Consider the following 27,231-nt stretch of genomic DNA (forward strand, 5'->3'; position numbering starts at 1 on the left):
CGGCTGTTGACCATGGCCAGGGTGAGTTCCATCAAGTCCCTACTCGGAATGATGTCCTCATGCATCTACCTCGTGCGTCTATGCAGGCTACGAATGTGCCCACTGCAGGAGTTCCTCGATGCCCATTGGATGCAGGCGACGGGCAGCTTCGAAGACAGGATCTCACGCAACGAGACTTTACGGGAAGCGATCCGTGGGTGGGGCACCCGCGTGCATCTAGCGGCGGGCATGGACTTCCAGACCTCGGCACATCAGGAGATGGTGACGACGGACGCCTCCCTAGAGGGATGGGGGGCGCACACCGGAGATCTCCACGCAAGAGGCCTTTGGCTCCCGGAGGAGAGGTCACTTCTGTTCTGTCTTGATGGTCGTTTAGATATAAATACCTCCGTCCCCAAGTAACGCACGGGTAAAAGTAAAACCACTACCCAGGCAATCTTTGAGGCCACGGGTGTAGAGTGTCGTCAGCCTGGAACTGGGAACGCCGGAAGGATCCCCTGACCGCTGCAAGGCAAGGAAGGGTTATATTATACAGTGACAGTGAGCAGTACTTTCTTGTGACAAGGGTTGACCCCAGAGGCTTACCTAATGGGAACAGGAAGGGACCCTGAAGATGGAAGCAGGAAGGCAACCGACAGCGGCAGCAGGCTGGCGAAGATCTGATGGCACTCTGAAAACACACCTGAGCCAAGTAGAGAGCACAATCGTGATTTGTGAGCAGTCCAAAAAAACAGTCCGAGGTCGACAGCCAACAATCCAAGCCAGAGCCAGGGAAAAATGATTCAATGTCCAGTATGCACACCAGAGGTCGAATTTCAGATAATCAGAGTTTGTGCCAAAGCCAAGGATGATCCAGAGACAGTCCAGGAAAACGTTCCATAGTCGTGATAACACCAGAGCAGCAAGAGAAAACCAGATGCCAAACAGTCCTCCGAGGAAGCAGCTGTGAAGCGTTGCTTCTGGGTCTGCTCGATCCATTTGAATGCAAGGATATCACATGACGCGGATCACGTGACAAAGGCAGTGATTGGGAATGTCCCACGTGATGATGCTGTTGTCTCCTAATCACGTGACGTGAGGGTTTCCAAGGGCCCGTGGAGTACCGCTTAGCATGGAGGAGTCGCCACAGCAACCACCAGTATGGGAAAGGCCGTAGGGATCCTGGTCTCCGGCTGAATCGCTGCCGCTGGGTATGTGAGCGAGGCTGGGGTGCGGCGGTGGGTGAGCGAGTGTGATCGGACGTGACAACTACACATCAATGTCCTGGAGCTCCCAGCAGTGCTCTGGGCCCTCAGATCGTTCCTTCCGTCCCTCAAGGGCAAGGTGGTAAGGGTCTTCACCGACAAAACCACCACGATGTTCTACATCCGGAAGCAGGAGGGGCACCAGATCCCCAGTCCTATCGAGTGAAGCGCAGGATCTGTGGCACTGGGCCATCGCCCAAGGGATGTTCCTGGTACCCTTCCATCTGGCAGGAATAAAGAACACCATCGCCGACTCACTCAGCAGGGAGCTACGCTCGTGCCATGAGTGGGAACTGCGGCAGGATCAAGTGGATCTCCTATTCCGACGATCGGGCATTCCCAGATCGACCTATTCGCGACGGCGACGAATGCCAAGTGGCGGAGGTTCGCCAGCAGGTTTCCCCAGCCAGGGAGCATGGGAAATGCCTTCTCATTCCCTTGGGACGGCCTATTCCTGTATGCGTTCCCCCCGTTGACATTGCTGCTGCGACTCATCAGTCAACTCGGACGGTCCCGGTGCAGGATGATCCTCGTCACACCGGCATGGCTCAGGCAGATCTGGTTTACGGACCTTCTGGACTTGTCAGTGTTCCCCCCGGTCAAACTACCGAAGGAAGCAGATCTTCTCACCAGGGAAAGAGGTGCTATCCTCCATCACGACCCAGGATCGCTGAACCTGCAGGCCTGGCTCCTGCAGCACTAAAGTTCGGGTACGATATCCCGGGGGACTGCAAGGAGGTGCTTGCAAAGGCCAGGGCGTCCTCGACACTCAAGTGCTATGGACACAAATGGAAGAGGTTCTCTGTCTGGTGCCGGGCACAGAAGATTACGGCCCCTCAAGTGCTGCCGTACTTGCTATCACTGGCCAAGGCAGGGCTGGCGCATGCCTCCATCAAGATCCATCTGGCGGCTATCTCCCGCTACACTAGAACTCCAGGGCAGTCATCTCTGTGGTCTCATCGCCTGGTGAAGGAGTTCATGAAAGGACTGTTCTGATCGTTCCCGCCGGTGAAGGCTCCGGCCCCGGCGTGGGAGCTCAACGTGGTGCTGACCAGGCTCATGGAGCCCCCATTCGAGCCTCTGCATTGGGCACCGTTGAAGTTCCTGTCATGGAAGACAGCGTTTCTTGTGGCCATCATCTCCGCACGACGAGTGGGAGAGATCCAGGCCCTCTCCTGTAAACCTCCATACCTGCCATTCCACAAAACGAGGGTAGTGCTGAGGACGTACCCCTCCTTCATGCCCAAGGTGCCGTCGGACTTCCATCTCAACGAACCTTTGGTGTTACCTGTTTTCAACCCGTCGCTGGATGTGGCTAGAGCGCTGAAGTTCTACGTGGACCGCACGAAGAGTCTTCGGAAGACGTCACAGCTGTTTGTAAACTTTGGACCTGTGAACCAAGGGAAGGCTCTCTCGAAGGCTTCCATTTCCAGATGTCTCTCCGGCTGCATCATGCACTATCACCGGGTGGCAAACCGACCGTTGCCCGGCCGTCCGAGAGCTCATTCAACCAGAGCGATCGCTTCTACTATGGCGTTCTTGACTGGTGTGCCCCTGATGGACATCTGCAGGGCTGCTACGTGGAGGTCGTCGCACACCTTCACGAGATTCTACTGCGTCGACCTGGATTCCAGGGAGGAGTCCCGAGTCGGCCAGGCAATGCTGCGTAACCTGTTCGCTTGAAGGTGAGCCTTGTGAGAAGGTAAGAGATGCTTAATGTTGAGTTGTTGAAATGCTTAATGTTGAGCCTTGCCACCTCCCGTGGTTGTGCATGTGTGTACTGCTATGTATTCTTGTATTAATGAGCATGTGAATCCATGCCAGACCCCATGCTGGAGAACGAACAAGTTACTTAACTGTAACTGTTGCTCTCCAGCATGGGTCTGGCATGGATTCACAGGCGAACCCTCCCTCCTACCCATCTGCAGCTCTTCTCTTGGTCCTACTGCCACTTTACGTGCTACCAAATCTGAAGATGGCTGCCAGAGGTGGGGCTTAGGTAGAGGGCAGTCATTGGCCGGGGGCAGTATAACCCAGAGACCAGTGATTGGTTACTAATAGAAAGACAGTTCAGAAACGAAACTGAAACTGATTTTTTTTTCTTTACCGAAGATTCCCAGCCTGACGACGGGGAATATTCATGAGCATGTGAATCCATGGCAGACCCATGCTGGAGAACAACAGTTACAGGTAAGTAACTTGCTCCGTACCCGACCTTCCAAGGAGAGGGTTGTTTCCCCTTGTGACGCTTTTAGGCCCAATATGCGTATGTTCGAGCATCTCTCCCTGTTCCCCCGGTCATCGACCTTTTGCTCCACATCTCCCCCTTTCTGCTCAAACTCGTTCATCTGCCCATCTATCTTCAGTTCCGTCAGGGTCCGCTGATAATTTGTTGTTTTCTAGGGCTTCTAGTTTCTCCTCAACCTTCTCCATCCTGCCCTTAAGTTCCGTGATGACCACAGAGAGTCTACTTTTAATGGATCTGATGTCTTCCAGGAGCAATCAGATGTCTGATTTAGTAGACCCTGCCTGGTTGGAGCTTGTATCTATGGGGGCCTCATCCATTGTTTTCATCCGTCAGGCCTCCTTTGAAAGCTGTTCAGGAGCTAGGCAGTGTTGGTGTGCAGCATGTGGTGCCCTCCAGGCCCTTTGCTATGATCCTGGAGGACTGGGGGACACAGGGAGTAGGCTCTTATGATGCGTGTGGTGGCCTTGCTTAAGCATCTTTGTTTCTCCCTGGTCGTGCACACCTAGATTCCACCCTAATCCCACTGATCACCATAGGGCCAGATCTGGAAGTGCCTCCACCAGGATGGGTTCCGGACTATTGGGGACTCACTGCGACAGGATGTGTACCTTGCAAAGGTCCAGAGCGAGCACAGCACCAAAGGAATGGCACAGGCCCACCAAACTGGTTGATCTGAATATGCTGCGCCCTCTCAGTCTCTTAGAATTTGTAACACAGAATAATATTGACGGTGTTTGGGAAAAATGCACAATATTTCAATCAAAAGGATTTCAACTACAAACAATTTGATGATCCCCCAACTAGGGTGAAGTATATATGTGTGGTCATTGCATACTTGACAGCTTTTGTCTTGGGCTAATAAAACAACATTAAGTAATGCTGCCTTGTGTGATAAATCTGATGATATCATCATTCCTTTCTCTAAGGTAGCCTTTGCTCATGTGGCCAGCGGATGGCAGCCACTACCGGATCCTGACCCTGGGGATGGCTATATGAGTGAGGACTACATGGGGGAGGCAACCCTCAGGGGTGACACAGCATCATTGGAGAAAGTCACATACCACCCATTCCCTTTTAGGGATGTTCCCTCCCTTCCTCATGCCATGATAGCATATTATAACTCTCTCCCTCAACCACTTGCCAAGTCTACTTCAATTTTTCCCCAATATCACCCAAGGAATAGTATGTTAGCAACTGAGACAAGGAAGAGGTGGGGAGCCGTGATGATTATTCTCAATAGGGTCCAATTTCAGCTGCCCCAATATCATACAAGGAACAAGATGGCAACAACTCAGATGAGAAAGAGGGACGGAGCAACGAAGATGACTAAGACCAATAAACCAACAAAGCGGTCTAGTCTTTGGAAGTTAGTCAGTGATGCTGGGAAGTTTCAATCTGCAACAGTTGACACCAAGGAGCGGGAGCTGCAGAGGCTGCGTTGTACCGCAGCCTGTGCTGACACCTGTCAGAACGCTGAGGGAAAGCACTCTATGAAGGCAAACGCAACCAGCATAAAGAGGAACCAGAGTGCAGGAGGCTTGCCACCTCAGAATGCTAGGCAGCAGAAACCGTGCATCGAAGAGAAGGATGCAGCAAAAAGACCCAGCGGCTAACAGGCTGCACGCTGAGCCAGCAGATTGAAAGGAATAGAAGCAGAGAAACGCGAGAGACACTTGAAGCACCCAGTATGCCCCGGGAAGACATACAGGTTACCAGGATGCCTGAAAGTGTATGCCGTCTCATGAAACGAACGCGAGAAAGGAAAAGGGCAGCCTGGGAAGAGATTCATATATTTGTGAATTATGCCACAAACAGACCACTGAGTACATAGTCCAAAATAAACTACAAAGTAAATGTGAATGGTCTTGATGAAGTGGTAGAGACCCAGTGTGTGGAAGAATTAGCAAATATTGAAGCAGACTTTGCTTAGTATCTTTTTGTGGATAAAAGGAAAAGTAAGTGTATACAAGTCCTGGCAGGCGGGTATACTAGATTACATCCAGTGTTTATAAAGAAACTGCAAATCAAGTGTTTGAAAGATTGGATAGAAGTCCTGAAAGGAGAGTATACCAGGCAAAGCCAAGTGTATGCAAGAAAATGAAAGAGACTGCATCTAAGACATGCAGGAGAGTATACCAGGGAAAGTCATGTGTGTGTAATAAACTACATCAGTACCCAGCATGCGCGGCGCAATGGGAATACAGCGTAGTGATTGGCTAATTTGCGAGCCATACCACACGGTATTCCCTTTTACGCCGTGCGTGCCGGCTACTCTGTTCCCGGCGAGGGGCGTGGTAGCCCCTTAGCCAATTAGGAGGCTCGAAAACCGGGCTATCTCCGCTCCGAGCCTTCCGATGGCTGAAGGATTCCCTCGTCCCCCGCCGGGGACTCAGATAAGAATTTTTTTTGTGTGTTTCCCCTTTCCTCCTCCCTCCTCCCACCCCACCCCACTTACCTTCTATCCCGCAGTCTCTGGCAGGCTCCAGCCGTGTGGAGACTCAGAGCGGGGGCATTCCCGCTCCAAGCCTCCACACGGCTGGAGGCTTCCATCGTCCCCCGCCGGAGACCGCGGTATGTTTTTTAAATTTATTTATTTTTCTTCCCCACCCCACTTACCTTCTATTTTTCTTCTTTTCTCGGGAGCGGACGCGCTGGGAACAAAGTGTTCCCAGCGTGCCCGCTTCCGATGGCCGCCATGGAAAGGGAAAACAGACTACGTTTTCCCTTTCCCGGCGGCCATAGTTTTTCTTTTATTTTTTTTTTATTTTATTCAAAACGTGTTTTGGAACAGAAAAAAAAGCAATTAGTACCCCGGTTTAACGGGCCGGGGTACTAATGGCAATAAGCCCCTCGGCTGCGGGCCAATGCCACCTGCGGTAATGCCCCCGGGGCTTCGTTAAGGCCCTCGCTACGCTCAGCCCTGTAACTACGGCCCCAGGGGCATTACCTGGGGCGGTATTGGCCCGCAGTCTCGTGGCTTATTGCCACAGTAAGAAAAGAATATCAAGGAAGATCCATACCCTTGAGATTGTGAATGGTTGCAAAAGTTGAAAAGAGTTTGGCAGGAGCGTATACCAGGTGATCTGCTAGTCTGGGACCTGCACCCAATTTGTAACACAGTGAAAAGAGAATCCCAAGGAAGACACATGCCCTAAGGATTTTGAACTGTCTTCAATGTAAAGAGAAACCTGTGGAAGGGAGCCATTTCCCCGAGAACTGTGAACCTACCAAGAGGAGAAAGTTATTATTTTGGGGTTAGGAGGAACTTGGATTATTTTTTGTTGGAACTTTTCATTTTGTTAGAAGGAATCTGGGGAAGGGAGCCATTACCTGGAACTGTGAACATTGTCCACTTGGAACATTTTGGTTAGATTTACCTTTTTGCGTTGGATCTGAACATGTGTGCCCTTTGAGAACCAGAGACAATGTCTTTCACAATTTAGAGTTAGTTTTAGAGTGTGATGGCCAGAATAGGATTTCGGACACAGGAAATGTGTTTTGCTTTAGACATCTTCACAAAGGACAGACCCTTTAGTTTTGATTGAGTTGGGAAATACTTTCTAGATTAGGTATAGTGAGGCATTTTTCCAACCCCTTTAATATTTTAATTAAAAGTGTATATCCAAACATGACTCCTCTGGCTCCTCACACTTGTAAGACAATGGGCCTCATTACACGGTAGGCGGTAAGGGTTTACCGGTACCAGTATTTTACCGGCACCGGTAAACACTTACCGCCTTACTACGAGTTCCCTTTGCGGGTTGGGGAATTTAACGCCTGCTTTTTGCAGGCGTTAAAAACCAACCCGCAAAGGGACCAGGGAGCTAATTACGGTACCGCAATTTGCGGTACCGTAATTAGCGCCTTCCCCATTCCCATAGAGCCCTATGGGGCAAAAATGGGAATGGGGAAGGGCAATGGGTGAAGGGGGAATTACCGCCCCACCAACCTTGGAATAGGGCGTTAATTCCCCTTTCCACCAAGGTGGTGCCGGTATTTTACCGGCATGCACCAAGGTGCTAGTAGCACCTTGGTCCACCGCCATCCGTGTAATGAGGCCCAATGACATTTATCCTCTATGCAGCACAACTGCAACCTTTTCACACAATAGCCACATACACATAGTGCTTTCTTATGCAGCTCCAAACATTTGGTAAATATTTTCAACCCTCCCTCCCAACCCCAGTTCTTATGTGCTTTTCAGCTCCTGCAGATGGAAAAGGGAGCCCTAAATAGATATAAGCTTTAGCACATGCTAGCTTTTCACAACAGGAATATGCCAGGAGTCCTTTGTTTTTGAGCAACCACATTGAACAATATTGGTCTTCCCTATGTGTTCAATCAAGAAGCACAGATTTGCCACTCAAATTACCTTCCTCCCCTTTTCGGGGATCACCAATTAAAACTCACAACGTTCACGTATTAGAAACTTTGAAAATGTCCTTAGTGTATAGGATGCAATTGGGTCTGAAGTTCAAGTGTCAGGTATGTATTGTTAATATTACGGATATGTGCTGTCTCTCCTACTCTAGGATTTATTAGTCCAGTGTAGGAGGGGAGACCTATGGACCACAAGTACTGAAGTCGCTACTTTGAGTAATCATGACATTTTCCATAGTTATTGACCACTGAAGAAGGAGGACTCTTGTGACTGGCATATTTAGATCTGAACTTTGCCTGCAAAGAGGCAGAGGGGGGATCATTCATATTTCTAAATTAGAAACAATAAATGAAATTAACACACCATGCTTATATATCTTCCACATATATTGTGCAAATACAAGATCGTTCAAATATATATCTTACAAAACATGTTTTCTTTTCCGTAGGCTGGTACAGAGGATTTGCCTTAAAGAACCCAAACAACAAGGTAAATGTTAAATATATATATATGTATATTTTTTTTTCTTTTGCTATGCCCTTCAAGACATAAAGTGACATTTGAGATTAATTGTTTGTTATAGGCATACAGCTTTGTTGTGTTTCACATAGATGGATTCACTATCATCCTCAACTTGTTTATTTCGAACTTTACTAATACAGCATTTTCAGAGATCTAAAATAACATACACAAGGTAAATAATATTTGATTTATTTGACATTTATATGGGGCCTATACATACGTGTTCCCAGACGCCACAAGACAAGATAGGGCGGACAACAAATACTGTTATATTGGCCTGGTGACAATCCTACTGTGCAAGTGCCTGACAAGATGGTAAGTGCAAAGATGGGTAAGTGCAAGGGGGGAGTGGGTAGAGTGAGAAGTGCAGGAGTGGGGTGCCGCCTCAAAGGGTGGAGTCGGGCAAGTGCTGGGCATCCCAAAGTGGCAAGTGCCAGGGGAAGTGTGGGGAATGGAGGGTGAGTACGGTGGACAGGGAGGACCAGGTTGGCCTAGTCCGGGAAAGGGAGCCCGAGAGCAAGTGCTTGTAAAGGATGCTGGGGGGACCGGTAGGTGGTGGTCTGGCCCTTGTAAGACTCTGAAGGGACCAGGCCCCAGTTGCAGCGGCACAGGGAAAGTTAGGACGGGAGGGGGGAGAGGGAAGGAGGAGGAGAAAAGGAAAGTCTTGAGAAGTTTCTGGAACTTGAGAGGATCCCGCTCAAGTCTGAGGGCGGGGAGCTGTTCCAAAGGGAGGAGCCAGATGAGGAAATGGATCTACCTCCCACTTTCTGCTTGTAGAAGCGTTTGACCTGCAGATAATTGGAGCAGAGGACTGAAGGACTCTGGCTGGGAGGTATTTAGGGAGGGAGATCTGCATGTAAAGTGGTCCCAGGCCCCAGACCTCATTGTGGATGATGCAAAGGGTCTTGAATTTGATCCTTGTGGTCACCTGGAGCCAGTGGAGAGATTTTAGGGCTGGAGAGATGCAGTGCCTGGGCTTGAGGCCAAGGATATATGATATAAATCATTTATAACGCGCCTGTGCACAAGTGTTTCTAGACGTGACAAGACAAGGAGGTGGAAACAGAAGGCGGGCAAACAATGATCTTACTAGGCCTTGTATCATTCAGATCGCGGATGTGCAAGGAAGAGGATAAATCTCACAGTCCTATTCTGGATTAGATGAAGGGGGCGAAGGGAGGAAAGATGCAGATTGAGGAAGAGAGGCTGTTGCAGTAGTGTAGCCTAGAGGGATAGCCTAGAGAGAACCAAGGCTCTGGAGACATTGAGCTTCTGGGGGAAGGTGGAGAAAGGTAGAATACCCCTGAGGAGAGGCAACCGAACCTTGGATTTCTTGGCAAGGTCTGTGATGTGTGGAGAGAAAGAAAGAGAGGATCCCAAGGTTTTTTGCCTCGCAAGTGGGTAGGAGGAGGGGATCCAAGGAGTCTGGCCAGAGAGTGGGCGTGCAGGGGGGTAAGAATAAAATAATACAAATACTTTAAATGGAGTAAAATTTACAGATCAAATCATCACACACTTCCAATCAATACTTATACATTTCAAGATAAAATAAGGCAGAAAAAAACATGGTACAATAAAACGGTGACTTATCTATTATAACAACCATCATTAGCCCTTTCCTTTACATTTTTACAATTCTTTTGAACTGTCCAGCAAGACAACAACCTAAAAACGTTCCCCTTGAAAGAATGCATAGACCAGGAGAGAACCAGCAGAGTTTATAAAAAAAATATTAACCCCTCATGACACGTTTTTTTATTTTGCGGGTGCCCTTTGGAACCTCAAAGAGCAATTCCCGAAATCCAATACATAGCCTTCCAAGGACATTGGTCACAAGGTTAGTGTACATTAGTAGTGCAACAAGGGGAAGAGGGGGCAGTGGTATGGCAGAGACTTGGAATCTTATGGGGAAAAATAACAGAGCACACACTTGTGCATAAACATCAGGATTAATTGATACCAGGCACATAGTAACCACTACAGGGGCTTCGGAATTTGGAATTAATTCCTATACGTAACAAATTCTCCGGAGATGTGTTTTGCTAGGTTCTTCTTTCGTTTCCATAATAAAATCTAACATCCTATTTGCCCCCTTCATAAAGAAACCTAAGGATTGTGCTTTATTTACGGTGATGCATGTAATTTCTTTGTGTGACTTCATGCTAATTTTTCATATACTTATTACCCTGTTCCACTGTGTGCTGCATTCTCATTTGTGCTCTGTAGGGCTATGAAATATGTGACCGCTCGATCTTACTTTTAATGCTTTTACTGACGTCAGACATAGATTAGTTTGAAGGCAATTCATTCCTTTTGTGACACTGTTTGAATAGTATATAAGGGGGAATTTTTTTGATAAAATGTGATGCAAATTGTACATTTAAAAAAATATTTATTCTTTAACACTGGTCAAAACTACTAGCTGCATAGTGAAGTAACTCATCAAATTGGCCCACATTGGCCAAAAAAGTGGCCCACCTTGACCAAGAAACGGGCCCACACCAGCATTTTGTGTTTTTGTTTCAGCCATGGACCTTTTGCCCTATAGGCCAGGCTGAGCCTGAGAGTGTGAGATGCTAACTTTCGCTGTGGGCTTCCACCCTCCTGCCCCCAACACCTACCCTCCCATTTTTTATTTTTTTGTGAAAAAATATCCCAACTTTCCTCTCCTCATTTCCACTTACCTGATTGCAGCGGCGGCACTGCACGTTGCAGCGGCGACACCGCACGTTGCCGTAGCAGCTTCCCTTTTCAGGCAGCCATGGTCATAGAAGAAGGCCTTCTATAACCATGGCAGCCATTTTGGTTAAGCATTTTCATTCATTCGACGGTACGCTTGTGTTGTCCCGTTGAATGAATGAAAATACTTATTTTTAGCACCTTGTTTCCTGCTTTTCACTCCATCTGCGGCAGAACTGGGCGCTGCACCTCCATTCCCTCTGCCTGTCGTCTATCTTGGCTGATGGGACAGAGAGCCGGCAAAATCCAGAAGGTAAGCCCACTTGGGCTTTATCACATCAGTGCAACCTTGTGCACAATAAGATGGCCGCCGCCTTTGTTCGAGGCAATGATCTGCCTTCTCCCTGAGCCCAGAGCATGGAGCCCACCTTACAGTTGGGATTGGCTGTGCATTCTTGGAGGTCAATCGAAGGAGCCAGCAAGGCGAAGCCGGCCCCCTACTGAAGGCCCACACAAAGCCCCTGTCTGGCCTGTCCGGCCGTGGCTGCCACGCTTCATTCTACATCTCTAACTCGCCTAAATACTGGATGCTGCTGATGCCAACCTGTAGCTCTGCCACCCCTGGGTACTTCGACGTTCCTGGCCCTGAAGGTAAGCGCTGTCCTGAGAGTTTCCCTCCGCCAACTGTCTGGAACACTTTTTGTGCTCTTGTAGACTACACGCTGACTGCTGGATCTACCTTCCATCCTGGATTTACTGACTCTCCCCACCAGTCACTCCTTATCCTCCACCCCAAGCTTATCTTCTTATTACAGAGGCACTTGTGCTACATCTGTGTACTTGCCAACTACTGCATATGTAATGTGTGATGCACATCACTTCTCTAGTCAGTCAGCCTTGCTTCTCTTAATCTGCCTGCTTTATCTCTAATTGGCATTGTTTGTATTTCTGCAAATGTGAATCTCGGCATCTTGAATATGCTTGCTGTTTAATACTGGCTCTTAATCTGTATTCCTGACAATCGAATCTGTGCATTTTTATGAATGTGCTTGCTTTTTAAATGCTGGCTTTTAGACCGTATCCCTGACAATCGAATCTGGGCATTTTTGTGAATGTGCTTGCTATTTAAATGCTGGCCTTTTAGACTGTATTCCTGAATATCACGTAAAACCTCTTGCTGTGCTACATGCTTTGCTTTCGTACCTCAATAGGAGATTGAAATTATATTACCACTTTTTGTATTACTGCTATGTCAAGTGCTATGCCACTTACCATTATCTTGATTGTTCATCTCCGGATTCTCATCTATTAGCTGCACCTCCACATCTGTTTGCGGCTTACTCATGTTTCCCGGTGCATTTTGTAACCTTGGTCATATCACCTCTTATCCTCATTTTGACCTACTGTTTATCCGTTGTATTGACTCTTCACTATTTGACTAGCTGCTAGGCTGCCTACTGAGTTCCTCGTGCTCTGTGCAGTTCCCTCCATCCTCTCTCCAACCCCACCCATGCAACCATGGTGCTCTCCATCTCCCCTATCTATTCTAACTGCTTCTATATCACCTTTCCTACCTCTCTCTCGAAGTCTGGAAGGAAAACGCATAAGAAAGCACTGCTAGTCTCCAACCCTGGACTGCCTATTGCTGACACCTACATCAATGCTTCCTCCAGACAGATCACTCACATCCTCATTGCTGTCCCCTCTCCTAACATGTGGATTTCCCATATCATCTCTATCCTCTCCCCTTTCTCTTCCTTCCCCATTAATGGTGGTACCAAATGGGAAGTACTTCTGGCACACTTCTCATCTTGCCGGTGCATCATAAATATCTACCTGATTGGCACTATCATCGCCTAAGGCTCTCAGCCCAACCTCCTTCTTCTTGAAAGGGGTCTTCCATCTCTCTTTAACTTCCTCCCCTCTCCATTCACGCCTCTTTTTGCCACCCCTCTGGCCTCTTTGCCCCCTCTAATGGCTGTACCTCTTCTCTGTACCCTGCCTCAGAAGACCTTTAAAGGTGGGCAATCTGCTCTACTTAGCTGCCCTCAATTCTCCCTCTGCTGTCAAACACTCCTTTGACATCTGTCACCTCCTCCAAGACTTTAACATTGACGTCCTCGCCCTCACCGAGATGTGGTTCAATGGCAGCTCTGTCACTGCTTCTGACACTCTCCTCCATCTCTGCTTCCATCATACCCACCCACAATTACTCTTCCTTTGAATGTCTTGTCTGCAAGCATTGCTTCTCTCCTACCCTCTCGCTCATTCTCGCTACCATCTACAGGCCTCCTTGGCCGAGATCCCCCCCTTTCTTTCGGAGGGGCCGACCTCGCCTCCTCTCTGTTGACTTCTTCCTCTAAGCTCCTTGTCCATGGAGACTTCAGTATTCATCTGGATTCTCCTGGTGCGGCCACTCTACATTTTTGCAACCTCTGCCACTCTCTCTCACCATTCTTCCCTCTAGCCCAACCCACTCAGCCGGGCACACCTTGGATGCGCTCATCTCTGCTGATAACTCCCTCTTTAACCTTCTCACCTCTCCTCTCTCCTGGTCTAACCATTCTCTCCTCCCCTCCCATCTGGAGCTCCTGGGCTCCCGACTAGGCCTCTGCCCTCATTGCCAGTTACCCTTTCCGTCATTCAACAGATGAAGCGAGTGTCAGTAGCTGCTTTTGCCGCCTCCTTCACTCCACCTTCCACTGTCACACTGACTGAGCTCTAGCTAACATTCACCTCTCCATCTCTAACACTTTTGACATCCTTGCCCCTGCCATGAGGATCCGTATGAAGCCTCCTTCCAAGTGCAATAGTTGGTATGATTCCAACATAACCTTGTTGAAAAGCAAATGCAAAGTTACAGAATGGAAGTGTCTGGCTTCTAGCACATCCTTTGACAAACTGGCCTGTCGCTGCTCCAAAGGCAATACAGACTCTCTATCCACTCCAAGAAACAGGCCCATAGCCAATCCAGCATCTCTGGGGCAACTAACAACATGGCTGAACTTTTCAAAATCGGCAAGGAACTTGCTAATCCTACTCCAGTCTCCACTTCTACTCTTCCCTCTCAAGCTCTGTGCACAGCGTTGGCCACTCATTTCACACCCAAAACTCAGGACATCCGGTCCTTTCTCTCATATATACGCCTCCCTCCCCCGCCTGCGTGCACGCATCCCCCTGAACCTCCTCCCTCTACCCCATCTCTCCTCCTTCTTGCCCATAGCACCGGATGAGCTCACCAATACAGTTTGCACTATGAAAGTCTCCTCTAAGCAGGCATTTCCCTGCTCCTCTAGAACTATCAAGGACAACATTGACTCTCTCGCTCCCTCCTTGGTTGAGTTTTGTAACCACTCTTTTGCCACTGGCTCCTTCCCATCACCACTCAAGCACTCCCTTGTGCACTCCCACCTAAAAACGCCATCTGTGGACCCTTCCTGCCCAGCTAACTACCACCCTATCTCTACTACCCCCTTCTTGGGCAAACCCCTGTAAAAATTGTCCATGTTAACAAGGGGGGGTCCTGGGAGTCCCTCTGTCAGACATTAGTCTTGGTTACAAGAGACTTACCCAGAGTCTTTAGCTCACTATCTTTCACAGAGAAGAAATATCCCACACATATCAGTCTTTGTCCTGCCCTGGGGCAGTCCAGCACTGAAATGCTAGGCAATTCTCCTCTGAACAAGAGTACCAACAGCATCCCCAGACACATGTTTCGGTCTGGTTGGACCTCGTCAGTAGGGAGGAGCTGTGCCTCTCTAAGAATAGTGAGCAAGGGGTCCACGTCTGCATTCCCCTAGTAACTTAGGGTGAGACCCAAAGTTACTTAAATATGCAAATTAACAAGGGGGGTCCTGGGAGTCCCTCTGCCAGACATTAGTCCTGGTTACGAGAGACTTACCAAGAGTCTTTAGCTCACTATCTTTCAAAGAGAAGAAATATCCCAAACATATCAGTCTTTGTCCTGCCCTGGAGCAGTTCAGCACTGAAATGCCATCTATGATTGTGAATAAAAAGGGATTTTGCTTCCAGTCCTCTTCAAAGTTTATGTAGCTGATGTCAGAAAATTGAATTAATTGTATTATAAAAGGTTGCATCACATTGTCACCACACTGGTGATTGCTGCGCTAAAATTTATTCTGCTCTGATTTTTCTGTGAATTTCAAAAATAAATAAATAGGGGTTCAAATAAAATAAAAGGGCTTGTTTATTGTGCGCCACCTTCAGTGTAAGTGGTTGAAGTCTCTGACCGGAGTGTGCCGTGGCATAAAACCTGTTACATGAGCTTAAAGCAGAGATTTTTCCAGATGCTTTGTGAGGGAAATAGGCACTCGGTCTTCCAATATCATTTAGGTACTAGTGACAGACTACCTCTTTAATCTCACATGCCTGATGATTGGCTCTCCTTAATAGGTCACAGCTTCTTTATAGAGTATGTGACCCCTGTCCCTTAATCATCCATTTCCACTGGGCCCCGACCTCTCTCACAGCTGTTTCAGGTGTGGCAGCTGCCCGATTGCCTGGACTCGAGGTGGTCACAACTCCTCCAACCCCTCCACCTGCACCTTCACCACTGTGTTCAAGGTCCAGGCAGTGTTCCCAGTGAACTGCTCTCGTGCTCCATCATCTAGCTTGTGATGAGCACCCCGACTCTGACGGCACACCACGAGCACCAACGCCTGGCTGTGCCCCCACCACGTGGGACGGCTGTATTTTCACTGCTTCCTCAGCACTGGCACCCCACAGGTATTTCAGAGAGGCATGAGAGACTTTGGGACTCTACCTTCATCGTTTTTGTGCACTTTGGTGGCAATCATTGGATGTATTTCTTTTTTTGTGGACTACAGACACATTTCTATTCATTGATCTCAAACAGCCACTAAGGTTTTGGGTTTTCGATGCACAATTGCACCAGTGCTAGTCCACGCACCTATGCCCACACGTTTTATTTGTGCTGTATTGTATTGCCCTTGTAATACTTTTTGCCTTTTTAGACTTAGGATAAAAACTTTAAATGGAGGGCTTTCACCTTGGTGTGAAGCTACAACTCTAGTTAAACATTGTGGCCGTCAGGATGTTCTGGACTATATCTCCCATGATCCTTCACCACTATACTATCTGGGAATCATGGGAGTTAAAGTCCAAAGCACTTGGAAGGCCATGTAATGGTTAACCATTGACATGAAAATGTCCTGTCATGTTTTGCCCATTGAATGCTCAGAATAACGGTGGAGACGGCGGAATCCCTTTGGTAAAGTTTGTGGGTGTCAAGATGTGAACGCACATGCCCTGGTAAGATCTAGCCCATAGCAGTGTCACTCCTCTGTCACGTCTGCTCTCACCTTACAAATCTATGATTCCTGCAGGGGACTTGCGAGGTGAAAGCGGGGCTGGCTTTGGGTGCAAGGGCCCAGCAGCCTGATGCATGTATGCGCTTTAGCTGACTGACCTCTTGTGGTTCAGGACTGGGGCCAGCTCTCCGCCCAGTGGGGTCAATGAGTTCATTTACAGGCAGAAATCGACAGTGAAGGGCCTGTCACTGCAGATGCATTTTTTATTTTTCCTCCCAAAAAATATACTAATAACACATGAGCATTTCTATTGTGGGTCGGTCAATTCTGCTGTGGGTCTGTTTAGGAGCTTGGCATCATTTCGCCTTCCTTTGTGGTAGAAATAGTTGGTATACAGAACCCTAGATGCTGCAGTCATGCATTTACCTGTCAGGAATGGAGCACTACAATCCTGTTTCTCAGTCACTATTCGCATACAAGCATCTCCCGATGTGCTGTGAATCAGAGGTGAACACCATGGCTACAGGACTGCTTGAGGACTGAATAGTGTTTCGCTTAATGTAGGCAGAATTGACTTTCTATTGCACATTAGTTAGTATACGTGCCCCATTCCATTCAGGAGATGGCCGCCCAATCTACTCCTCATCCTGGATTTCCCATTATGGATCGAAGGTTACAATTCCCATAAAATAAGTAAAAAATCCAGGATTGAGGTCAGTTGTATAGGGTGTGCCTATGTCCAGGTTTTGCTGGAACTGACCCGTAATTGGGCGCCCTGTCATCTTGTCTCAATACTTTTTGTACTCATTTAAAACCCCTGTCCTAGTTTTGGGGAGTGGGTGGGGTGACCAATCGCAGAATCGCAGCTGCGGTGCAGCAAGAAATCATAAATCTTCACAGGAATGAGCAGTGTCTCCGATCTCGAGGACAAGCTGAGAAGAGATGGATGGCAATGTTTGGATACCAACAAACTGTCATAGTTTGCTTTAAACCAAATGAATATAATATTTTACACCCTAAAAGCCAGATCGCTTGCATGCATGCATGGGTGGGTGCGCTCAAACCTCCAACCTTTCTGTTGTAAAGGTTCTTAGCCATTGTGCCACGAAGACTGTTTGGAAAATGGCGTCTACCTCTGCTCCTTTGCTTCTTGAAACTAGGTCCGCCCTCAATAAATACCATATTAATAATAATAATAAAAATAATGGTTTCAAAACCAGGCCTGAAAAATGTATTGGAGCAAAAGCTCCTTTGTGTTCGGTATGCTTAGAATCCTGTCTAAATCTGCACAGTTTACTTCAAGGGAAATGTCCAGAACCCCGCTCACACCACAGCCCATTTCCCCACTTCTGAAGTGTAGTCTTGGCCACCACTGTCAAATTGCAGTCCTACTTTTATGTTGGTGGTCTGACCGGTTTTTTATTTTTTCAAAATCTGATCAGCCAATCAGCTTTTTAAGGTATTTTGCTAGCCGTAACTTTGAACCTGCTTGAACTGTATTGCTCTTGATACTTCTTCTCTAACGCACGGGGGAAAGGCTCGGGGGTAAAGTGTGCATGCATCTTCATGAGAGGGCTTTATTTTTTTCTCCATTTGCTTCACGTTTTTTTTAGCTGCATAACATTGCATTGGTAAACAATTATGGTGCATGTTTAAATGACCTCATGCGTGATTTGTTTTCTATTTTGGAGTGCATATTTGAGAAAATGATAGGTTATTGTAGCAATTTTCCTCTTTAAATATCCCTCTAGTCATTACCTCATGGAGATTACCTTCTCCCTGGAGGCGGACGTGTCTTTTCACTGCCTATACAATTCAACTGTGCGCGTAGCATGCTCCTTAATTAACCCCCACCCCCTAGCCATTGGTTGGGAAGTAATACAGTTGCTTCGCTTGGTATAGCTGAACCGGTAAACCACACACAACTGCATTTAATTAATTTGCCTTTCAACAACAAAAAAATCGCACTGGCCAAATAGTCAGTTTCTGCGACATCAGTTAATTCTGTGGATAATCTCCAAAACTCCTGCAAAAAGAGAAGCCGTGCGGACGGGCATTCTCTTTCAGTAGCCACTATGCCTCCCAGCTCCTCCAATTCATTTAGTAAAGCAATGGGGCGTCAGTAATCATAAAAGGGTCTGTGCTCAAGAAGGAGGGAAAAATCTTGTAGTTATACAAATTCAATCTTGAGGATTTCCTCAGATGGTGGAACCAGGGCTCATGGAAGAAGGGTGCTGGAGTGTGGAGGTCTAGAAAGGCACAGCTATATAGCACAGGTTTCAGTCGGAGGAACACCTGCCTAGTCTCCGGGATTAGTCCGGAGGCTCTCGGTTTTCACGCTCCGCTCTGGATCCTTGGGAAAAATGTAAGACCTCTGGGATTCCTGTCTAGAGAGTGGCAGCAGGTGATGAAGGGCTGGCAAATGGCCCCTGCATCACGGGTGTAATCTGCAATTCACAGAAAGGCTGCCTTTAAACCTGTGAATCGACCAACTCCGAAGAGCTCACTTTGGATAATTGTTTCAACAATTAACAAATCCAAGAGCTCACTGCAGCCCTGTATGTTAAACAGCTGACAGGGAAGAGAATTTGGAAACGGATACAGTGCAGGGGAAAACCTGCTGATTTAAAAGGAGGCATGCAATATTTAACCGTGCCAAACATTTCTGATAAGCGTCTACTTTGCCAAGCATTAGATGTACTTATTGATTTTTTTTTCAAGCTCAAAAGACAGCAATCCTGACTTGCGTTGTGGGGTTAAATATAGTTAATTTTATTTATTTATTAGATATACATCTAGCCGAAAGGCTTTATATAACACATAAACATACAACATTAATACAAATATCTAAAATGATTACATTTCCAGAATACATCATTCAATATATTTTAAAATCGCCACGATTTTTAGATAAAATACTACAAAATAATATATAAGATTAATATCATTACCTCTCATAAAAATCATCCATAGGCCAGATATCTCTGTCATTTCAATTGCATTGTTAAAACATTTAAAATACACAGTCCTCAAATCATTTAAACTTTCACAGCACATAATAAGATGATAAAGTGACTTGACAGCATTTACACCACATAGGCGATAGTACCTAGGAGAGCGTGGAATTCCCAATCTATCACCGTTTGTCTCCAATGCCTCTGTTGAGTTAAATTTCATCATTAAATAAAAACGAAAAGTGCTTGTGCTAGGATAGGCTTCGATATACTTAGGAGGAATAGTTCTAGTCATATACTCATCTAAAAACCAACCAGTGTAGGCTTTCGATGCCAGATTAATCATGTTTTGTTCATGCCAGAAGTCATGCACTTTCTTGTTTAGTCTCTTTTTTAGGACTGTTATAGTCAGGGTTCCTGGAACACACCCAACTGACCATGTACGATCCAGTCTTTGCAAGGTGCCAATTGTGCCAATCAGCACATTACCTTCAAGACTAAGATACACTTTCACATATGGCACAATGTATCGCTTCAGTGGATAATGTGACCACTTTCTCATAGGATAGGACGCATTGGCAGATATATGAATATCAGAAACCTTTGATGTCAAACTCCAAGTACAGATATTCTACGCTAACGTTTGACGGTAGGCGCAATCATTTTCTCAGGAGTTTAGATTCAAGTACTACAATGCGTTTGACAAACTTGTGGCCCCATATCTCAACAGCATATAGTAACATTTACCTGATTTTTGCCAAATAGATACTGAGTACTGCAATAGCCCAGAAACCACCATTTCAGCCAATAAAAACACTCAGAGCATTCGCAGTCAAGAAACAAAGATTTTTGATTGCAGACCATTGTTTATCCCAATTCAGCTTTTCATCGACAATGATTCCTAAATATTTATATGATGTCACCTTTTCCACTTTTTTACGAGCTAGATTCCATGAGTATTTCTTCTGTATAAGCTTCTTTGAAAAGACCATAATTTTACTTTTATCTGTGTTAATGGTCAATCCATTATCAGTGGAATATGCGACCAAGGAGTCGAGCATGTGCTGAAGGCCTGCTGGAGTATAATCCAATAACACCAGGTCATCGGCATAGGCAAGCCAACCAATAGTAACACCATTAACCCTCACAGGGTTTGCATCCTGTAGGATAAATGCTTTCATCATGTCAGACAAATATAGGTTAAATAAAATCGCTGCGATCATACACCCTTGTTTCCCTCCACAACCAGTGGCCATGTATTTGGAGAGTTTTCCTGCCGCATTTAATCGTATACGAACAGAAGTGTTTATATGTAACAGCATCAACATCTTTAGAAGACCTTGTGGAATCCCCCATGAGTTCAATTTTTGCCATAATCTGTTTCTAAGAACGGTATCAAATGCGGCGGAGAAGTCTATATACGCACAATATACATCAAGACTGTGTTTACCCAAGGCATGCTCAATGGAAGATGTTAATAACAACAAATTGTGGGTAGTGCTAGATTTATCGCAAAATCCTATTTGGTTCGAAGGTAGAATGTTAGAAGCACTTATCCATGCGTTAAGTTCCCTGAGCAATACCTTAGTAAAAATCTTAGCGGAGACGTCAAGCATTGCCAACATTCTGAAATTAGCTGGGTTGTCCCATGACCCTTTCTTGTGTACTGTTGATATATGGCTGGTTTGCCATGAAGGAGGAATAGCGCCCAGCCTACCGATTTGTTTGAATAGCAGCCCCCCACAGATCTGGTTGTTTTTTTAACACTAAGTTACAAACACCATCCGGGCCTGCTGCGCGTGATTTCTTAAGATTTTCTATTATCCTAATGATGTCTAGTTCGGATGCTTTGCAATCCCATAGTGCCTCCGGTTTAGGGATGATATTTTCAGACACTTCAACCTTGCCCAGTGTACCTTTAATATATTGGGCCCATGTGTCCTCAGTAATACAATTAATTGTCAGTTCTCGTTTTTTATGTTTACTGAGCAGGTGCCATATGCCCTGGTTATTATTTGACAATGCCATTGTTGTGATTTTTTTCCAGAGTTTAATCTCACACTCCCGTTTGTGCACTTTAAGCCACTGTTTATAATTCTTTTTACGTTTTTTAATGTGGCATGCTCAGGCAACGATAGATCATTATACCATAGCACAGTGCAAATGTCATTGCAGAGTTTCTTTTTTGCTTCATTAATCATCATATCGTTGCCAGGCCTACGGGGTAATAGCATATTGGACCGTTCACCAACAGATTTATAGACTCTTCGTTCACCCACATGTTTTGGGATATTTTGCATAAGCAGCGAGATGTTAGTCAATATTAAGCTCTCAGTGTTCTTTCCTGACACCCCCTCCTTAATAAACTCTGGTAATAACACTGATACAACTTGGGTCAAATTCTCAATATTACGTCTGTGCCAAAATATTCTGTTTTTACCTTCTACTACACATCCCATTTTCATCATAATCGTGACTATCAACACATTTACCCGAGATAGCAAACAATAGGCATAAGGGAAGTTGATCGCTTTCCGCCCTCTCAACAACACCCATGTCAATGACAGAATGGAATCCAATACGGTTGATGAAAATGTAATCAAGAGTTGCTGCAGATCTACCCTCAATCCTAGTATATTTCATGGGGGCATCCCCAGGGCTCAAACCATTTAATTTCACCAGACTATGGGTGTTCATGACATTTACCGATTTCTTACCTTGCCTATTGGTCACTGGATTTGTTCCTTATTTTAGCTTTCCACCCATCCATTCAACAATTTGGCTATGATCTCCAATTTTTACATTAAGATCACCCAAGAACCATATTGGATAACGATGGTTGTACAATTTTAACACAGTGTCTACTGTCTTTACATTTTCAAGCGTTTTGGCCATATTAGGAGGATCGTATGTGTTGATGACAATAATTACTTCCATATGCCATGTTAATTTTGCAACTAGTACATACTGTGTAGAGAGTGGTAATTTCATTATCTTCGATGGCGATTGAACTAATACCAGCAAACCCCCTTTCGGAAGACCAAGAGGGCCCTTGGAGGCTAACTGATGTACGGTACTTCTTTCGTCTAATTGTATTTCAGCAGTTAACAAGAGTACAGCAGCTGCAAAGGATACGGTCATTGACGGGATTCGGCAAAGTATGTCTTGAAGCTCAAGGGCAACCATTGCCAATAGCCTTCAGGAATGTTTTTGGTACCATCTTTCACAATATTTATACATTGAGTGCGCAGAGTTTTCTCAAGATCCTGGTTTACCTGGGTATTTGATATAGTGGCAGGTGAATTAGTAATTGGGGGCCTCTGATCTTCGGGGCTGTTGGGGGATTTTACAGCTGGTATCGATACTTTTTGTACAGCATACCCCAAACGGAGTATATCAACTTCATATCCCATAATGTAATTCAGAGTACCCTCCGCTTCAAAACATACATTGGTAATGTATTGGTTAGGAAGCTCGAGCAGGTCAACTAATCGGATGTCCCTATAGGTGATAACCCTTAGTGGAACTATGGTTTTGAATATGCTCAAAACTGCAGCACGATTCAAAGGAGCTGAACACTTGTCAATGTGTACTTGCGTTATTTGCAAAGCAGACAACATGCCAATATTGTTCTCACTACCGCTAAAACTCGCATTAGCAGCATTAACTGTGTTTTTTAATACCCACGTTTCTGGAAGTGTCATTTGCGTTGCTATAACTGGCACACTATTGGATGCTACAGGCACACCATTTGATCCTACTGCGCTTAGTTGCATTGTTGCTGGCCCAATGACATTTGCAGAGGACTGCAAAGAATCTGCCAACACACAGTTGGATTTGGGTGCTGTATTGGTTTGACTTATGGGCAGCACCGTGGCTTGGGAGATATTCATTTGGCATGATCATTATCAGCTTCAATTGCCATGGGTGCTTCAATCTCGATAGCGCGAATGACATTCGGTAGCGCTTCATTAGATCCAACAACTAATTTCTTTTTCTTTTTTACAATTCTCTTACTAGACATAAATGCCTGGTTAACACATTGGGGTTTCTTTTTGGCTAAGCTTAACTTCTTCCCTGCATTCACACCTTGACACTTCATATTTTTCTTTTCCTTGACATCAACAGAAATTTTCGTGGGTGTCATACTTCGCTTACTGTCACACACTTCACATCGATGCTCTTTCTGTGTGGAATGTATTAGTAGGGATTGTACATCAATTTTGGTTTGTGAGTGAGAACATTTCTCAAGCAGCATAGAGAGCAAGTTTTCTAAAGCATTGAACATTTAGTCTGAGTTCATACTAGAATCCACATCATCGTTTACACATGACCCCTCTCCATAATCAGTAATTACATTACGAGAGGAACATTCAGTCTTTTGGGGTTTGATGTTTGTGTTAGAACTGAATACAGGTGGAATACTAATATCATACCCTGCTCATTCTTCAATACAGACTCAGTGTTGATGTGAATTGTCTGGTCTTGATGACAGCACCATCTTAGTGGGAGGAGTGAAATAGGGAGGGGTTGCGACAGCCTGAGCCAGAGACATTTCAGGATCATTACCCATATACTCAATATCGAGTTCTTCGAGCTCAGAAACGTATATGTCGATGGTACTCTTTACATTGCTGTCATACTCTCTATGGACTACAGCATCTGTGCAGCCATTGTGAGTAGCACGCTTTTGCATATTACACTCCACATTTCAGTATTAGTATTAGTAATAGGCATTTTAACTATACCGGGCATAAAATCATCAGCATTAGGGTCTAGGAGACAAGGGATGGCACTTGGGATAACATTAGTACAATGGGCCTCGTCGGACAAATCCTCACTATTGGTATTCGAATGAACGCATAGTACGTCACATAAAAGTTTTACACATACACAACCCAAATCCTTTGTCAACTCTGATACTAGGACAGCAGAGGCCATATTACGTAGATCATTATCAACCAGGTTGAGCAATTACAGTGGGAATGTTCCAAAAGTAATCAGTGATTGGGTTTCTCTGTGCAAACCCCTTTTTTGGACGTGTAATAATCTTAGGGACACAAATTCGCCTATTTCGCAGATTTTTATGCATTGCGATTTCTTTATCATATTCATCCATCTCAGTTCACGAATCAAGCAGATTGGTTAGTAGCTATGAGCCTTATATGATCAGTAAGGATAGAGTGGTATATATATATATATATATATATATATATCTATATTAAACAAAAAACAAACCAAATGCAGAGCTGATTGTGAATCAAAACGCTGCAGGTTACAATGTTACTACTATACTGTATTATTATACTGTATTAGTGTGAAGGGTGGGTCGTCGTGGTCCTAATGCGGCCTTATGCAACCTTATGTGTTAAACACAATTGAGTTAAACTTTATCACTTATACCCAATATCCTCATAACAGGCAATTACTGGCAGGAACGCTGAACTAACAACCAGAGTCAGTGAGCATAGGAGCACAACTACGACAATTAGCGTAGGTAGTCTATTTCTATTTCAAGGGTCACATCAGGCACCAAACAGAGACTAAAACAAGACACTAAAACACTATAACAAAACACGAATCACTAAGGAATACTTATTAAGACCATAAAATGGCAAACCTTATTTACATCAATGAGTGAGTAACAGGCAGGGACAACACAAAAGTGGATGCGAGTGTCATTTATCATGCGCGAAATCCGCAAAATCCTCCAGTGATGCACAGCACGATGGTAAATAATTGGATACACACACCTTTAAATACCTACTTTCATCATGTCGTGCAACGCGCAACACTAGTGATGGTATTAACGCTAGCAGGGGAAAAAAGGGAGAAAAGGTATCGAGACTAGAAACGGAGCGCATGTGCAGGAGCGCGCGGGCGGCTGTTTTTGATGCCTCGCTGAGAGGGGGGCGTGGCCAAACTGTAAAAATCGAACAAATCATAGATTTTAAAACTATAATTCAGTGTGAACTTAGGTAATTATATTATAATGTCCACATAAGTCCACAATAGTCCAGAAAAGTGCTTGATAGAAGTTAGTGTGCATACCAGCACGGGCTCCTCAGGTATTCAGAAAGCAGGGGTTCAAACGAACGTAGTCTACAGCACAACAGCCACTTCCGATGCCACTTCTCGGAGTGCACAGGTGGCTGTTATTGATGACTCTCTGAGAGGGGGGCATGGCCAAAATCAGCACGGGCTCCTCAGGTATTCAGTAAGCAGGGGTTCAAACAAACGTAGTCTACAGCACAACAGCCACTTCCGAGCCACTTCTATAGTTAAAACATTTGCGAATTCTGGCAGATATGGCCTGCAACAGAAACAGATCATTTGCAGGCCTCCCTCAAAATCAAATGCAGCATCTCAAAACTGATATTTTAAATATTAACATAGATTGGGATGGTCCTGCATTTGCCTCCACTCTAGTTGAAATTCAAATGGCTGTGCTAGTTGCCACATAGGTCTTACCTTGCAAAGTTTTAATGTGAGTTCATAGGTAGCGACATTCTTCTGCAAGGGCTGCCGTGGTGGGATCTTCTCACTGAGTTTGCTTAGGCTGCAAGAATATTTTGGGGGTGCAACAAGAATTCAAAAAGTTCACAAGATTCAGATATTGATTAGACATACATGTTTTTTCTGTAATGTATTGGTGGATAAGTGGTATGTTTTCTTGTAAAATAATGCAATAAGCCCCATTGGGTGCATTTTGTAGGGATGTATACTTGCTCATGTGCTGGCTTTTGCATATCTGGCATTTGGAGAATTGGTGTAAATGTTGGAATTTTAGGAGTGCTATGAGGCAAGGAGGAATTATGATATAATTGTGCACAATATCTCCACCCACAAGAACATGCTATATATCACCCAACCAGTGCTTGGAAGTTTTGTTTATTTGCATGTGCGTAGGGCAGGAAGGAGAAGCAAATTTGGGCATAGTTACGACTGGCTGTGGGAGTAGCATCACGTGACAAATCTCAGGTTTTTTGATTTTCAAATGTAGGTAGCCCTGGAGTGATGAAGTGAAAGGAGGGAGAAATATAAAGGCTTACTGAGAAACAGCATTCTGTCAGTCTCAGAGGAACAGGAAAGAATGTGAGGATACAATGAAGATGGAGGGAAAACAAGGAGCTAGGGAAACGCAACACAGAGCATCAGACAGCAAAGAGGAAGCATACCTACCTATGGTGGGGTTCCAGGAAGTATTGTGGCTTCCGTAAATGACAGGCCGTACATGGGTACCGCCATCTTGGTTAAGGACTAGACCATTAACGGGGGTTTTACGTAGATGAAGGGAACTGGCTTTGCTTCCTAGATCTCCATCAGTGCCACAGGGACCATCTAGGCAAATGAAAGGGGATCCAGAGTGTGACGCACACATATTGGAGCTCTGTTTCGCGATTTTGTACTGCAGCCCATTTAGCATGAGTTGAGAAATGGCCAGAAATATTGCTTCTGTTTCATAAGCAAGCCAGGTGGATCTTCCAGTTTATAACAGGGAATACATTCAGGGCCGCACTTGATCCTCTGTGGGAGCTGCTGAACCCCACTGTTTCCCCCTGAGACGATCAGCCCGCAGAATATCTTAGAGTAACGTCTGAGGACTGGCAACCACCAAGGGAAAGGGGAAGTGGATTAAAAAAAAATGCACATGCTCAGATTCTTCTGACTTGTTGCGCACCTGTCAAGAAGAAAATACACATCAGTTGATCAAGCTAAACTGATCTTCTTTTCTCAAATATCTCTCTTGTTTCCCCTATCCACTAAAATGTACCTGTGCTTCCTCAGCGTGTGCCTTGAGGAAAATTCCATGAAATGTACAGTGAAACTTCAAACAACTCAATTTTTGCAACTTTTTTATCTTAAATGAAAGAAGACTATTCATAAATATCATATGAAGAGGCATTAAAAC

General features: G+C 45.5%; 1 protein-coding gene across 4 annotated transcripts in view; it reads left to right on the forward strand.

Annotated features, from left to right (window-relative positions):
- DOCK4 (dedicator of cytokinesis 4) overlaps window positions 1–27,231 on the forward strand; it is a 2,129,281-nt gene that overhangs the window by 374,857 nt on the left and 1,727,193 nt on the right. For all 4 annotated transcript variants that reach the window (XM_069627915.1, XM_069627916.1, XM_069627917.1 and 1 more), the window contains exon 3: window positions 8,322–8,362. In XM_069627915.1, the coding sequence (XP_069484016.1) occupies window positions 8,322–8,362 (41 nt within the window). The remainder of the gene's footprint in view (window positions 1–8,321; window positions 8,363–27,231) is intronic.

Source organism: Ambystoma mexicanum, chromosome 12 (genome assembly GCF_040938575.1).
Source record: "Ambystoma mexicanum isolate Mex_15411 chromosome 12, UKY_AmexF1_1, whole genome shotgun sequence".
NCBI lineage: Eukaryota > Metazoa > Chordata > Amphibia > Caudata > Ambystomatidae > Ambystoma > Ambystoma mexicanum.